This window comes from Cupressus sempervirens, chromosome 8 (assembly GCF_028749045.1).
Source record: "Cupressus sempervirens isolate cs-2001-9-10 chromosome 8, ASM2874904v1, whole genome shotgun sequence".
NCBI lineage: Eukaryota > Viridiplantae > Streptophyta > Pinopsida > Cupressales > Cupressaceae > Cupressus > Cupressus sempervirens.
Window position 1 is genome coordinate 419,796,478 of NC_143125.1, and position 12,460 is coordinate 419,808,937.

Here is a 12,460-nt window from a genome sequence, read left to right on the forward strand (position 1 = left end):
TGTCTTCATGGTCGCCATGTCCAAAATATAGGGTTGTAAAACAGACAAGATGATTGCCACATGTTTTGCAATTTACTTATTTCCCTTTTTATGTGAGGGTTTGTAATTGCTTCTTTCCCTGTTCATGTGAGTGTATGCTATGCATGGGCCTATTTTAAAATATCACCGAATATGAAAAAAAAATGATGAGGAAAAGCTTATCGGGTACACACACATGCTGATATCATGTTGAGGTTATACATATCTACCACTTGATCCCACTAGGTCCACAACTAATCTTTATTCAAATATATGCTTAAAGATTAACTTCCACAAAAAGAACACGCCTAGATTAAGTCTCTCTGCACCAGGTTAACAGCATCAAACGTAATAATGCACGCTGATGAAAGAATACATCTTTGTTTCATCCTTTGCATGGAGAAAAATTATTTTAAGCAACAAACAGTTAGTGCTTTGAACATATACTAGAAAATATCCAAAGGAATTAGTCGTGTACTTTGAACATATATTACAAAATATCCAAAGAAATTAGTCATTTGCTAGCAACCTATGTATGTAAGCAAATTAGTCATGGTGCAAATCGCTTTGTCCACTCTGCAGCTATTCTGTCATGTTCTGCTCGATCCGTCACATATTGATGAGCAATGCTTGGAACAAGACATTCATCTGTCAATGGATTTGAAAGGAAAAAGCAATCAGGGTTGTCAATATCACATATTGTAAAAGCTTAAATGAAGAATGAAACAGATTTATTTGGCTGTAATAAGAACTTTTCAAGGATTTACATGGATTGATATCTGTAAGCAGGGAACTAATTGAAAGCAACACTTTGGATATTGTTAAGGTGGGACTCCATTTATCCTTCAATATGTCCACACAAATTTGGCCACTTGAGTCAACGTTACAATGGTAAATTCGAGTTCTAAACACCACCTACATACAGAATAACAACATTAATAATTCTAACAGGTGTTAGTACAAGGTAAACAAAATGGCATGTTGTTCCTGAATTGGATATTGTCTATATTTTTCTTTATTTGTTAGAAAGGAAAATACAGTAATGACTCAGAAAATTAAAAAGTTAACAAGCAAAAAATGTCTTAAGTAATGCAACACTCACAAATATACCTAAAACTAGTCAAAAGTCCACTTCATCTCTAGTCAAAACAATGGGATTTCTTGTTGGAGAATCTCCACAAAATCATTGTTCGTCCAAAACTTACAATGCAAGTCCCCATCAGGATCTCTAGCGTAAGGAAACAATCTCTTACTCCTACCGAATAGAAAAACCACATTAAGAATCATTGTGATGCTTCATTGCAAATAAGATTCCATGCAATCTACTAAAAGAAACAATGGTAAGAGACAAAATCATGACCTGGTTGCAATCATCAACCAGTAATAGAAATTATGTCATTAAGTAATTTTCAATTGTCTCACTCCTAAATCCAAGGAAAATGTGAACTATATGTGAAGTACTGTTATAGAAATCTCTTGAAACAATATATCTGATTTAAAATGAAAAGTAAAGCTGTTTTGATTCAACCATTACACAGAACAGCGAAGGATCTCATGTCAGTCACCTCTAATTGTGAAAGTAAACCGTCGGTGCCATTAATATTGATCGTGCTAATTCATACAACATAGCATAAAGAATAAAATCCTTTTTTATAACTATTATTTTCATACTTACAGACAAACAATACCTGTCCAATATTTCAACATACTTCTAGAAAGGCTTTCTTAAAAAAATAAAACTATCATTAATTTATCCTTTAACAGAATTATGGCCATTATTACACTTACTTTCCCTGCTTTGCTAAACCAAACAGCATTTGCAAAGCTGTAGCAAGTAGATTTGGAATTAAGTACTTAACTAGTTGTTAGGAAAAGTTGTACCAAGAGTCATGTCGATTAGAACTGGCCCTTCCATGACCTCTACGGATGTGTCCACTAAGGCTGTTTGCGAAGTCTGGTATTCTTCCTCTTCACTGGATTCCTCATCCCCAGATGTTGTTTCCTCTTCTTCATCACTACTCTCCATGCCAGAATTCTGAGTGGCTGGTTCCTCCTGCCTTGCCTTCCTCTGTGGTTCCATGGACTTGGTACTTCCCTCACTTGCTATGGTGTCCATATGAATCCAATAGAGCATTGCAGGCTTATATGGTTCAACCTGATTTTCCGGCACAAAGCTTCCCCAATGCTTAGGGGCAACCTGAGTGCATAATGCTTCAAGAAACAATGCTATAGCATGATGGGGCATATAGAAGGTTTTGTACTTCAGCACAAAAATTTCCTTTAACCTATTTGAAAGCAATTGAGCCCAATTATAGACCCTACCCTCATAGAGGCCTTTCACTTGTGGAAGCATGAAGAGGGCAATATTTGATGTGCGGCTTTCTCCAGTTAGCTTACTCTTTATCAAGTCTACCACACACCTCCACTCCGCATTCCTCACAAAGGTCTTCTTTATGCCTCTAATGCTGCTCCAAATGCTATCCCATTGCTTCTATCAAATTATCCTTGCAAACCAACTCAGCAAGGTGTGTCCTCTCTTCTATGGTCATCTTTAGAGTCTTAGCTGCTTGTTGTCCTTTACTAGGAACCCCAAATACCTTTGTAAAATTATGTGGTGCAAATGATACTGTCACATTTTGCTGTAGGTACTAAATAATAGACTTCTGGCCCTTTTTGTCATAGCCATGCACTAGGGTTCACAGGACTGGATCAAATTTATTCATATCAAAGATAGGCATGAATAAGATCTTATCTACCTCCACTTTCTTTTATGCAGCCTTCAATGGATGTTGGTCGCTTGTCCCTTGCCACCAATTCCTGCATTCCGTTTCGGCAACCCCTTCAAAGTGGATTTTTGCAACTGAAACTTCTTCCATCCTTCCTTTATTCTTGTGACTCTTGCTAGTTGTAGCCATAACTTCAACTGCCTTAATCTTCTTCCCTCCTCTTGTTTGTTCACTTTCATCCTCAAATAGGGCTATGTTAGGGTTATATAGACACACCGCAGGTGTTAATATCTATCTTCCAATTGCTTTAAACGTGGTTTTATATATCCACGTACCTATGCTTTCCTTATGATTCGACGCTGACCCTTATTTTAAGCCCGCATACGGATGCATAGCTATTTGTCTTCCACCTTGTGCTCGTTTGTGTACAGCCGCTTTGCCTTCTTCCTTGTACTTGTACGGACATACAGCCAATTTGCATTCCTCCTAGTGCACCACTTTGTCTTCCTCCTTGTGCTTGTACGATCGTACGGCCAACACACTCCCCTTCTTTGTTGTATGCATACAAATGCCCCATACCCCCTCTTCTCCTTCCCTAACATATGCAGGTGGCTTTGACTTCTCGCATGTACGGATTCACCGCACTTCCATATGCATGTACGGATTTCCATACACACACGTACAGCCCTCGACCGGTGCGGTCTTCTTGAAATTATACTTAAGTTGTCCTTACTATGCCTTAGATTTTGCATGTAGCGGTCCTTCCTTTTGTCTACTTTGTTTATGTGATCTACTAAAATTTGTGTGTCCATATGCCAACCACGTACCTTGTTATAGCTTATTGTCTCTACTGGTGTTTTCTTTTGCAATTTCCTTGAATCTTTTTCTTCATATGCAAGTTTCCTCTTCGTTCCCTTCTCCTCCCGATCTGGCACTTATACTTCAGAAGTGTATTGCCATATACAAGAACCTGGAAATGTCTAGTGGCACTTATTTTCACAGCAGGTGCCCAAATATTCAAGGTCAAATATTTTATTTACCAAGTGGGCTAGATTGATGCCTTTATAGCTGCCATCTACATATCGCCCTCCGTACTTGTGATACCAGGTGGCTTTTCCCCCTTCCACTACTGGTGCCTCCGTTGGGTTGGGAATTACACTCCATAGATCGTTTGAGTTACTTTTGTACAGTGTTTTACCTTCATCCTTTTCGCACTTTTCCACCAACTCATTCATGTAGCTGTCCCTTGAGAAGATGAAGAGGTCCACTTTCACTATCATCTTGAGAGGGGGTCCAATGATGTCACCCTCTTCTTCCCAATTTATGTCTTCTCTTGCCTTATTTTGCCCACTTTCCTTCATATCTCGTTCTTTCTTAGCCTCTTCATCAATATCATAGGCTACAAAGCCTTCACTCCAGCCTTCATAAGGTGCCCTCCTTTTCCAGTAACCATTAATTCTTACCCACAACGCGGGAGGTCCACATAGTGCATTTGTGAGGTGTTTGTGGATCCTTGGAACTACCACCCCTTCTACTTTTTTCTCAACCATTCGTTCCTTTGGGTCCATGAGAGGTTTATTCCAATTAGGGTCTAGTCTGAAGGGTTCCTTCGTGATAATTGGGTCATCTTCAATTTCTTTACTATCCTAATGGCCATCCTCCTTTTGTGGCATAACCCAGCATATTGATGCCTTCAATGTGTCGCTCCTGATATATTCTTAAATTAGACCCATTTACTATTTCCTTAATTTGTCTATCATCTTAGGTAGATAATTTTATTGCTCCATTGTTGCCAATCTCCCTTACTTTGAACGGTCCTAGCCACCTTATCTTAAGCTTTTGTGGTTTGATTTCATTGTGACCGTTATACTTCAAAACTAACTATCATGGTCAAAAATTCAATTTCCAAAGATGTTTATCGTGTCAATATTTCCTCTGGCATTGTGCCACCTCCATAGCCCATTGTGTTGTCATTCTTCTCTCTTCCAGCTTTTCTCAAAGAATTTATTAAAAAGATAAAGTGTATTACAGTATTTGAGGTCAAGTGGCTTCCCCTATTGGCACTGCGGTAGATGGAACCCAATTCCTTGGCTTTCTATTACAATCTTAACATCAATTACCTTCAACCAAAAAATTTAGATTGGTTTGCAGCTTGCATAAGGCATCCTTCATCTATTCATTGAGTTGCACGGCAAAGAATGATACCAAGTCTTGGCTTCCAAATTTCCAGTATAAAAATCAGCTCACTCTGGTAGTTTTAATTAAAGGAATAATAGGCAATGGCCAAGCATATCACCTGTCCTCATATAATCAAATCGAACCATCATTTATCAAAACTCTATATTGTACTTTCCATTCCTTGTGCAACTGTAAACTCTTTTTGAGTTCTTACATGAGTATATTAACTTCTCACATGACAATCACAATTCTTTGTGCAAGAAGAATATTGGTTGAAGCTCTCAAATCTTGATATTCATCCCTCAAAGTTACTTACTTTGAAATAGTTCCCTATCACCCTTTAAAGTTCATTGTGCAACCTTTGATAAGTACAAATTACAATGATCAAATGATGTTGTGTGCCCAATTGTCATCCAAACCACTATGAAAGAACTCTTCCATTTACCTTTCCAGTTGACTCACTTCTTGATCTCATTCAATAATGACTTTAACGTGTTTCACTAAGATGACTTCTGACACAAGATGTCTCATATGATCAAAAACTAAGTTTTATTAAAAAGGAAATATAAAGGATGGAATTATTCTAAGAAGAATTAGTAAGCATAAAGCATAAGTTCATTCTAATTCTTCTCTGTAAAATGGGAATAAAATAATGCTTAGGCTTAATATTAGCTTAGAAAGGAATTAAGCAACAGAAAGGATAAAAATTGTCATGAGAGGATTTAGAAGATAGAGATGTAAAATAGCCACTCAAATCTAATGTTGCTTCTCTTTCTTCCAATATTTGGATCCATGTCACTCTGATCACACTAATGAAAAGTGGGGGAATGGCATTATATGGTCTTAATTTATTGATTCGACTAATAAATGTACAAGGCCATAGGACAGGGCTAAAGGCCTCATCAACCTCTTCATCAAATTTGTGTCTCAAATACTTGGTAGATAAATAACTTCTTGACTACTTAACTATGCTCAATCGCCATTATTTAAAGGGCGACTTACGCCATCTAAAGTCTCATGTAATAAATCAAATTTAACTATAAACTATAGGTGATGCTTAGAAGTTGGAACCCCTTACACTTTTGGATCGTGTTATAACATCTAGTTAACATATGAAGATACTTTCCATGTACAAGACAACATGAGATTTTTCCATGCTTGCCAGCTGACAAGTACTATGACAATAAACAGGTACAGCTAACAGTAAACCATTTTCAAAAAAAAGGTTGGAAACAAGTAATTGGAGAATGAAAAATTACCAAATATGTAGATAATTTGAAATTGGATTACAAAATGACATTTTTCCATGGTTACAAAAGACAAACAGAGAAAAGGTTGGAGATGAGTGCTTGGAGATAGGAAAATATTTAGATAGTTTTAAATTGGAAAAATACTGAGCATACAATAAATAAGCAACTTAAAAAAATATAAAATACTGGAATGCTTTTTTTAAAAATTGAAAACATCTGTAAGCATTGATATAGATGTCAACAAAAACAAAGATTAATTATAGGTAAATAGTTTATTTCATTTATAATATATATGAAGTTTACATCATCAGACATCATCTGCATACACTGATCAAGTGTCTGCAACCCACAAACCTGAGAAGTTCCTATGGCTACCCATAATATACATTTGGCCATCAATAGCTAGACACCTCAAAATTGACTTGGACATATCAAAATTGGGGACACTAGTCACATTCTATGCACAGTCGTAGAACAAAAAACAAGAACCTCATTCTTCAAACTTGGCTGGAAGGTATGGGTCCTCTGGGTACACCCCTATGCACCCGATTTCCTGCAACTCCAACCTCGCCTCTGCCCTCTTAACCTTGGCTGCGAGAATTTTCCCTACCACATCCTCCTGCCCTTGGTACCCCTTTTTGTCCTCTCCTCGGACCAGCTCTCCTTTGACAATGCAGCACTCATTGTTCCTCCCATGGTGATCTGCAATAGTCCATTGCCTGCTAGGTGAGGCTCACTCGGTCGAAATGCTCCCCATCTAATCTCAACACAATGACTCGTTCCCCAATCCTCTGTTTACTTGCACATGACTCTCCACATGTCCCTAGCCTCCATTTTCCTAGCAGGACAGTTATGAGTTGCATGGTAGAAAAGGAATGGGCAGAGGTGGATAGGATATCTGGAAACATGGATCCAAATCCCTTTTTAAGTGCAAAATCCAATTCCTAGCTTGGCACCACTAAGAAGTCAAGATTTTGCCTCCATTCTTCTACTATGCATCTTGCTACCACCCTGCGACAGTTGCAGTGTTGCTGAATTCAAGTCCTCATGCACAAAACAAGGAGATGTGGGTATTGATTCTCCATTTACACTCGGCTTGCAAAAATTCAACACTAAACAACCCTCGCTCCATTGAAAGGAAGAAAGGATCATCTGTGGTGAACACATTTTTTAGGCTCTCTGTGATTTCCCCCTAGAAGGCCATCAATTGTTTTGTTGCATTGAGGTTGAAGTTGGCTTCCATACTCCACCCATCCTATAAATTTTCACACACACTAACTTCACAATCAACACAAAACAAAGAATCTCATTGCTTTATGGTGAAGCTAAAACTCGAACTTTGTGAACATTTACTTTGTCGTCCTTTCCATCCTCTCAACTCACACACCACCCACTAGAGCAATAAATTGTGTACCTTTCACACAAGCCACCAACCTTACAAATATTTTGAAAGCCAAACTTGCCATGATTATTCAACCGAGCCGCATCAACAAATACCACCAACATCATCATCCAACCTACTACAATGGTACTTGAGTTGCCACTTTGGAGTGTGTCTCAACAAGCCCATTGCCTTCTCAATATGTATGGCTGATTTTGAAATTTGCAAACGTGGCTAATTTTTTGTTTGACGATTGAGATTATCTTGGCATCCTTCATGCTTGGGATTTTGTGTCGCTAATGCATTCACAATGATTTAAAAATACCCTTCTAGGTGTATTTGTTCCACCCCAAGCCGTATAGCCATCTCCACTGCCAATAGTGCAGCCTTGGACTCTGCTTCATTATTGGTACCAAATTCTAGCGGCTTGGACTTTGTTGCCAAAATATTCCATATACTATCTCTTCTAGCACACCCAATTCTTTATGGACTTTGGTTCCCCTTCGAAGCACCATCAAAATTCCCTTTCACACATCCTTCATTGGGTGGCACCCACACAACTTCATCGGATTGGACTGACCAAAGTACACTTGTTAACGAGCAATTACATTAATATTTTATAGTCATCATCATGCTATGGAGTTTTATCTTAAATTGTTACCAATTATCAACTTAAGATAGAAGACAGACAAAGAGAGGAGTTCCATTATTTAGAAAACTAGTACAAGGGTTGTCAGAGATTAGTATAATTTCAATCAAATAATAAAACCTCAATGCATGTAAACGTCTTAAGCCTTATTATTGATTCACTGCATATTGTTACCTCCTAGGGATTTCATTAGATTTTTTCCGCTACAAAAAGAAACGACAATTTTTTATACATGATTTTTTCCTTTAGTTATTTTAGATGTGTCAACCATATATCAATACTTTAAGAAAACCTAGCATAATTGATATGATATATCTAAGAAGCCTATATAGAAAGTTTCCAAAATTCTCATGTGACACTTCCAGAAGATAGAGAGATTCAACAAAATCTTTATCTAAGATCTCCTAATGACTGGAGATATGTTACACCCTTAATCTCAAAGTGCTAAAAGGAGTAGTCAACCTGCGGCTATATTAATACTTTATAAAGTCATATGGTCATTATTATATTATTAGTTATACATTTAGGTCATCGTAGGTGTTAAGCTTACATATTTAAATCAGTTTAAATGAGATCCAAGTCATAAGTAGGGTATACGTAAGAAGAGCATGCTACTGATTAATTTATTATTATCAGATTGGGTGTTCTCATTGAAAATACTTTTAGGGGTTGGCCCCTTGAAGTGGCTTGTTAATTCTCAACCGTTACCAATTATTTGCAGCATATTTCCTATTACATTTAAATCTTGTGTAAGTTGATTCATTACAATGGTCTCAAAGCATGATCTTGGCATCACTAAGGAATGAAATCAAGCAGTTTCTGTAAATTTTGGAAGTCACTCTAAAGCACATGTGTAATTTTCTTCAACAACTCACCTCGAAAGAGTCCTTGGACTTCAAAATTTGTGCAGATTGTGCCATCTGATTGCCTCATGCAGAACTATCTCAATTAATGAATGTCGGAATGTTACCCTTAATTTACCATTTATTTGTACATTTCATTTTGTTGGTTTAGTCGTAGATGCAGGTTAAACATGTGAGCAGCATAATGCCCTCAAAACATATGCAAGGTTGTGTTTTCAAGAAGAAACCCAATCAAACTATCCTTTGGAGTGTCATCACCTTTTTTCAATTTGTTTTTTGAACATTTTCCTACGCCAGATCCTTTTTGCTTCAAATCTTAGCATAAATAGGATCCATTTTTCTCTAAAGACTACTCAAGCATTGTAATGTCCCCTTCCTAATTTGTCCTAAAAGTTGTCCTAAATCACAATTGCAATAGATTAGGGTTAGGTTTACAAATTAAATGGTGTCTTTAATTATGTGTTTTGCAACTTAAATCTTGTAATCACCACAAAAACACAAAGTCAACATACAAATGGATATATAAATGTATATACATATATTCAATAATGCAAACATTATTCAAAATAAGTCAAGAATTAGAGTAAAAAGATTAAAAAAATCATTACTATTTAGAGAGAATATATCTACATTACTATGTAGTGCTTAAATTATATGTGAATTCTAATGATACTACATGTGGAATAAGGAAGCATACTAGGGTGCCCTGTGATCACAATTTTCCCTCCATACGGTCCTCCTCCATTGTTCTATGGTTGGAGTTACACTATGATTCTCCAATAGTCTCTCGACGTAGGATTTGGGCAGGTACTTGCAATATGATGTCCTTGGCGATTCTCCCTCAATCATAGTACAATAGGGTGCCCTCATAGTTGCTCTCCCTTAACTGCCACTGCAATAGGGTGTCTTAGCAATTTTCTCTAATACCAATGAAGTAGAATGCCCAGTTAGTTGTTCTCCCTTAACTAACACTACCATTTAGTCTCCTTTGAGGAGCACACGATTATACTAAGAGGTGGAGGAGGGAGAGGGCATGGGGGTGAATTGAATATAACAACAAATTTTACCTATTTAAACTTTAACCATCATAATGGCATTAATTACTAAATTTAACAACTATATACATGAGAACACAACAACATAATGTTTACATGGAAACCCAATGCGGAGAAAACCACGGCAAATAAAAATATTTATATATTTTTTTAACAATGGTTGTAGGCACCAACCCTCCTTTCTATAAACGTCAGCAACGACCCACTTCTCATAAATCTGATTTTCCACCTTGACAATGTTGCTATAACAATTGATGATGTACAATTTAATTACTTCTTTATACCTCTTCTTTATGTCTGTAAATCCTTTCAATTTTTTATTTGCATCTGCATGTTCTTCTATATCTGTACATACATCTCATAAACCCTCTTTTACATCATTGTATACTCTTCTAAATCTGCACACACACACACATATTTGCATAATACTGAGGAATTGTATCTTCTTGTTGTCCTCAATTTTGTGAAGCACAAAATTGAGGCAACCCTACGCAATTTTCTCATGGATTCATAGGCGATTCCTCTTTGTTTTAACATATTAGTAAAGTGTCATGAAGGCAATTCGTCATCTTAGAATTGTGTTTTATGTAACTTTATTTGTGCATTCTTTTTGAAGATTTCTATCAAATTAAATCCCCAAATGCTTGTTAGTAAGAGTTTTTTTCTCTGACTGCAAGCACTTAATTTTTGGTAACTTTCACGTCTTTTCTTTGTTTTTACTTTTCACATTAGTAGTTTTTTATCTTATTTTACCTTGGGATAATAGTCCTTGGAATTTAGCTTGTTTCAAGATAACTTAGGCCTCAAACGAAGTTGTCTAGCTCAAGTTATAAAGGAAAACGTGGGGTTTTTTAGGGCAGCAACACTTCATGTTTAAAAAATCCTCCAAAAGTGAGATTTTTATTGGCAATTGCACAAAATAAAATTATCTTTAGCATTTAAGTGGGTTTTGCCATCCATTTCAAAATTTCAGCCTCTGAGTTGAGACCATAGTTTTTAATTCTTTATGAAAATTAGTCTTTTAAAGTCTATTTTCATGCTAGTTTATTGAAAACTACAATTATTTATTAAATATAATTACATGAGACATTTAAAATGCATAAAGGTGGGTTTTTAACACTCATAGCATATATCAAACATGCAAAACCTCTGAAAAACCCACTACCAATAAAATGTCCTAAATACATATAGGTGGACTTTTTATAAGCAATAACACATTTTTATATCACTTAAGTGCTTGTAAGTGGAGAATTTGAACCCAAAAGCACAAGTTATTGCACTTTAAAGGTCCATTAATGTGTTTTTATGACTTGAGTTATGATTTAAATGCATAATGGTGAGGAATTTAAACCCAAAAGAACATGTATTTAAATAGCATGTGTTTTTGCATCTAAAACTTGTTTATACTTCTCCATAGAGGTGTTTGGACATGTTAAAGCATATGGTGGAGTTTCAGAAGTGAAAAGCACATGTTTTTCTATTCTAAAAACATATCATTACTTTCATAAACACTAGAAACTCATAATGGTGGGGAATTTAAAGGTAAAAGTATTTGCTTTTGCATTCTAAAAACACATCTTTTCTTGCATTTGCACTAAAAACCCATAAAATGGGGATTTGGAGAGCAAAAGCATGTGTTTTGGCATTAAGAAAGTACATCTTTACTTTTTTTTATGTGTTTTTTATCAAACAAGCTCGAGTGGTGATTTTTGAGATGAAAGCATGAGTTTTTGACATGTAAAAACCCACTTATTTTGGGTGTTTTTAGCAAAAACGGAATTTTGGAGCAAAGAATCACAGGATTCATCACCAAAACTCAATGATTTTTGCCTCCAATTGAGGGGTGCTTTTGCATAAAATCTCTCAAAGATCCATATTTTGCTCATCAAAAGAAAATTTGAAAGGATTTGGTCACAAAAAAGCCCATTTAGGGCATGTTTTTGCCCATTTCTGGTCATTTTTCTTCATCAATTCTAAATGTTTTTCTTTCAAGGAGAATTAATGGATATTGCTTATTATTTGCAGCTTGTCTATCATTCTCTTTAAGTTGCAATTGATGCCCTAGATGGCATTTTTAGTATGCATTGCATATTTCATATTGTTTCTTCAAAATGGTTGCTATTATGATGAACATTTAATCTCCAACTTCCCACACTTGGCAAGCTACAGATATTTATTCAAGAATGCATTCATTTTTCAAAGATTGAGTCAAGATTCAAAGTCTATTTAACTCTCATTCATGCAATCATTCTAAATCTGAGAATCTCATTGGATTCATTTTCAGATTTTGCATAACAGATTTAAAGACTTCTTCCTTTGCTTCATAAGGAAAAAGGTAAG

At 36.1% G+C, this 12,460-nt stretch overlaps 1 protein-coding gene across 1 annotated transcript in view; it reads right to left on the reverse strand.

Moving 5' to 3' along the window:
- Nucleotides 1–263: 263 nt before the first annotated feature.
- Nucleotides 264–12,460, reverse strand: part of FUS9 (Ubiquitin-conjugating enzyme family protein) — a 56,443-nt gene continuing 44,246 nt past the window's right edge. Inside the window, exons 3-4 of the mRNA XM_089797959.1 lie at nucleotides 786–933; nucleotides 264–666 (exon numbers count right to left, since the gene is read on the reverse strand). Of these exons, the coding sequence (XP_089654085.1) occupies nucleotides 569–666; nucleotides 786–933 (246 nt within the window). The 3' untranslated portion in view covers nucleotides 264–568. The remainder of the gene's footprint in view (nucleotides 667–785; nucleotides 934–12,460) is intronic.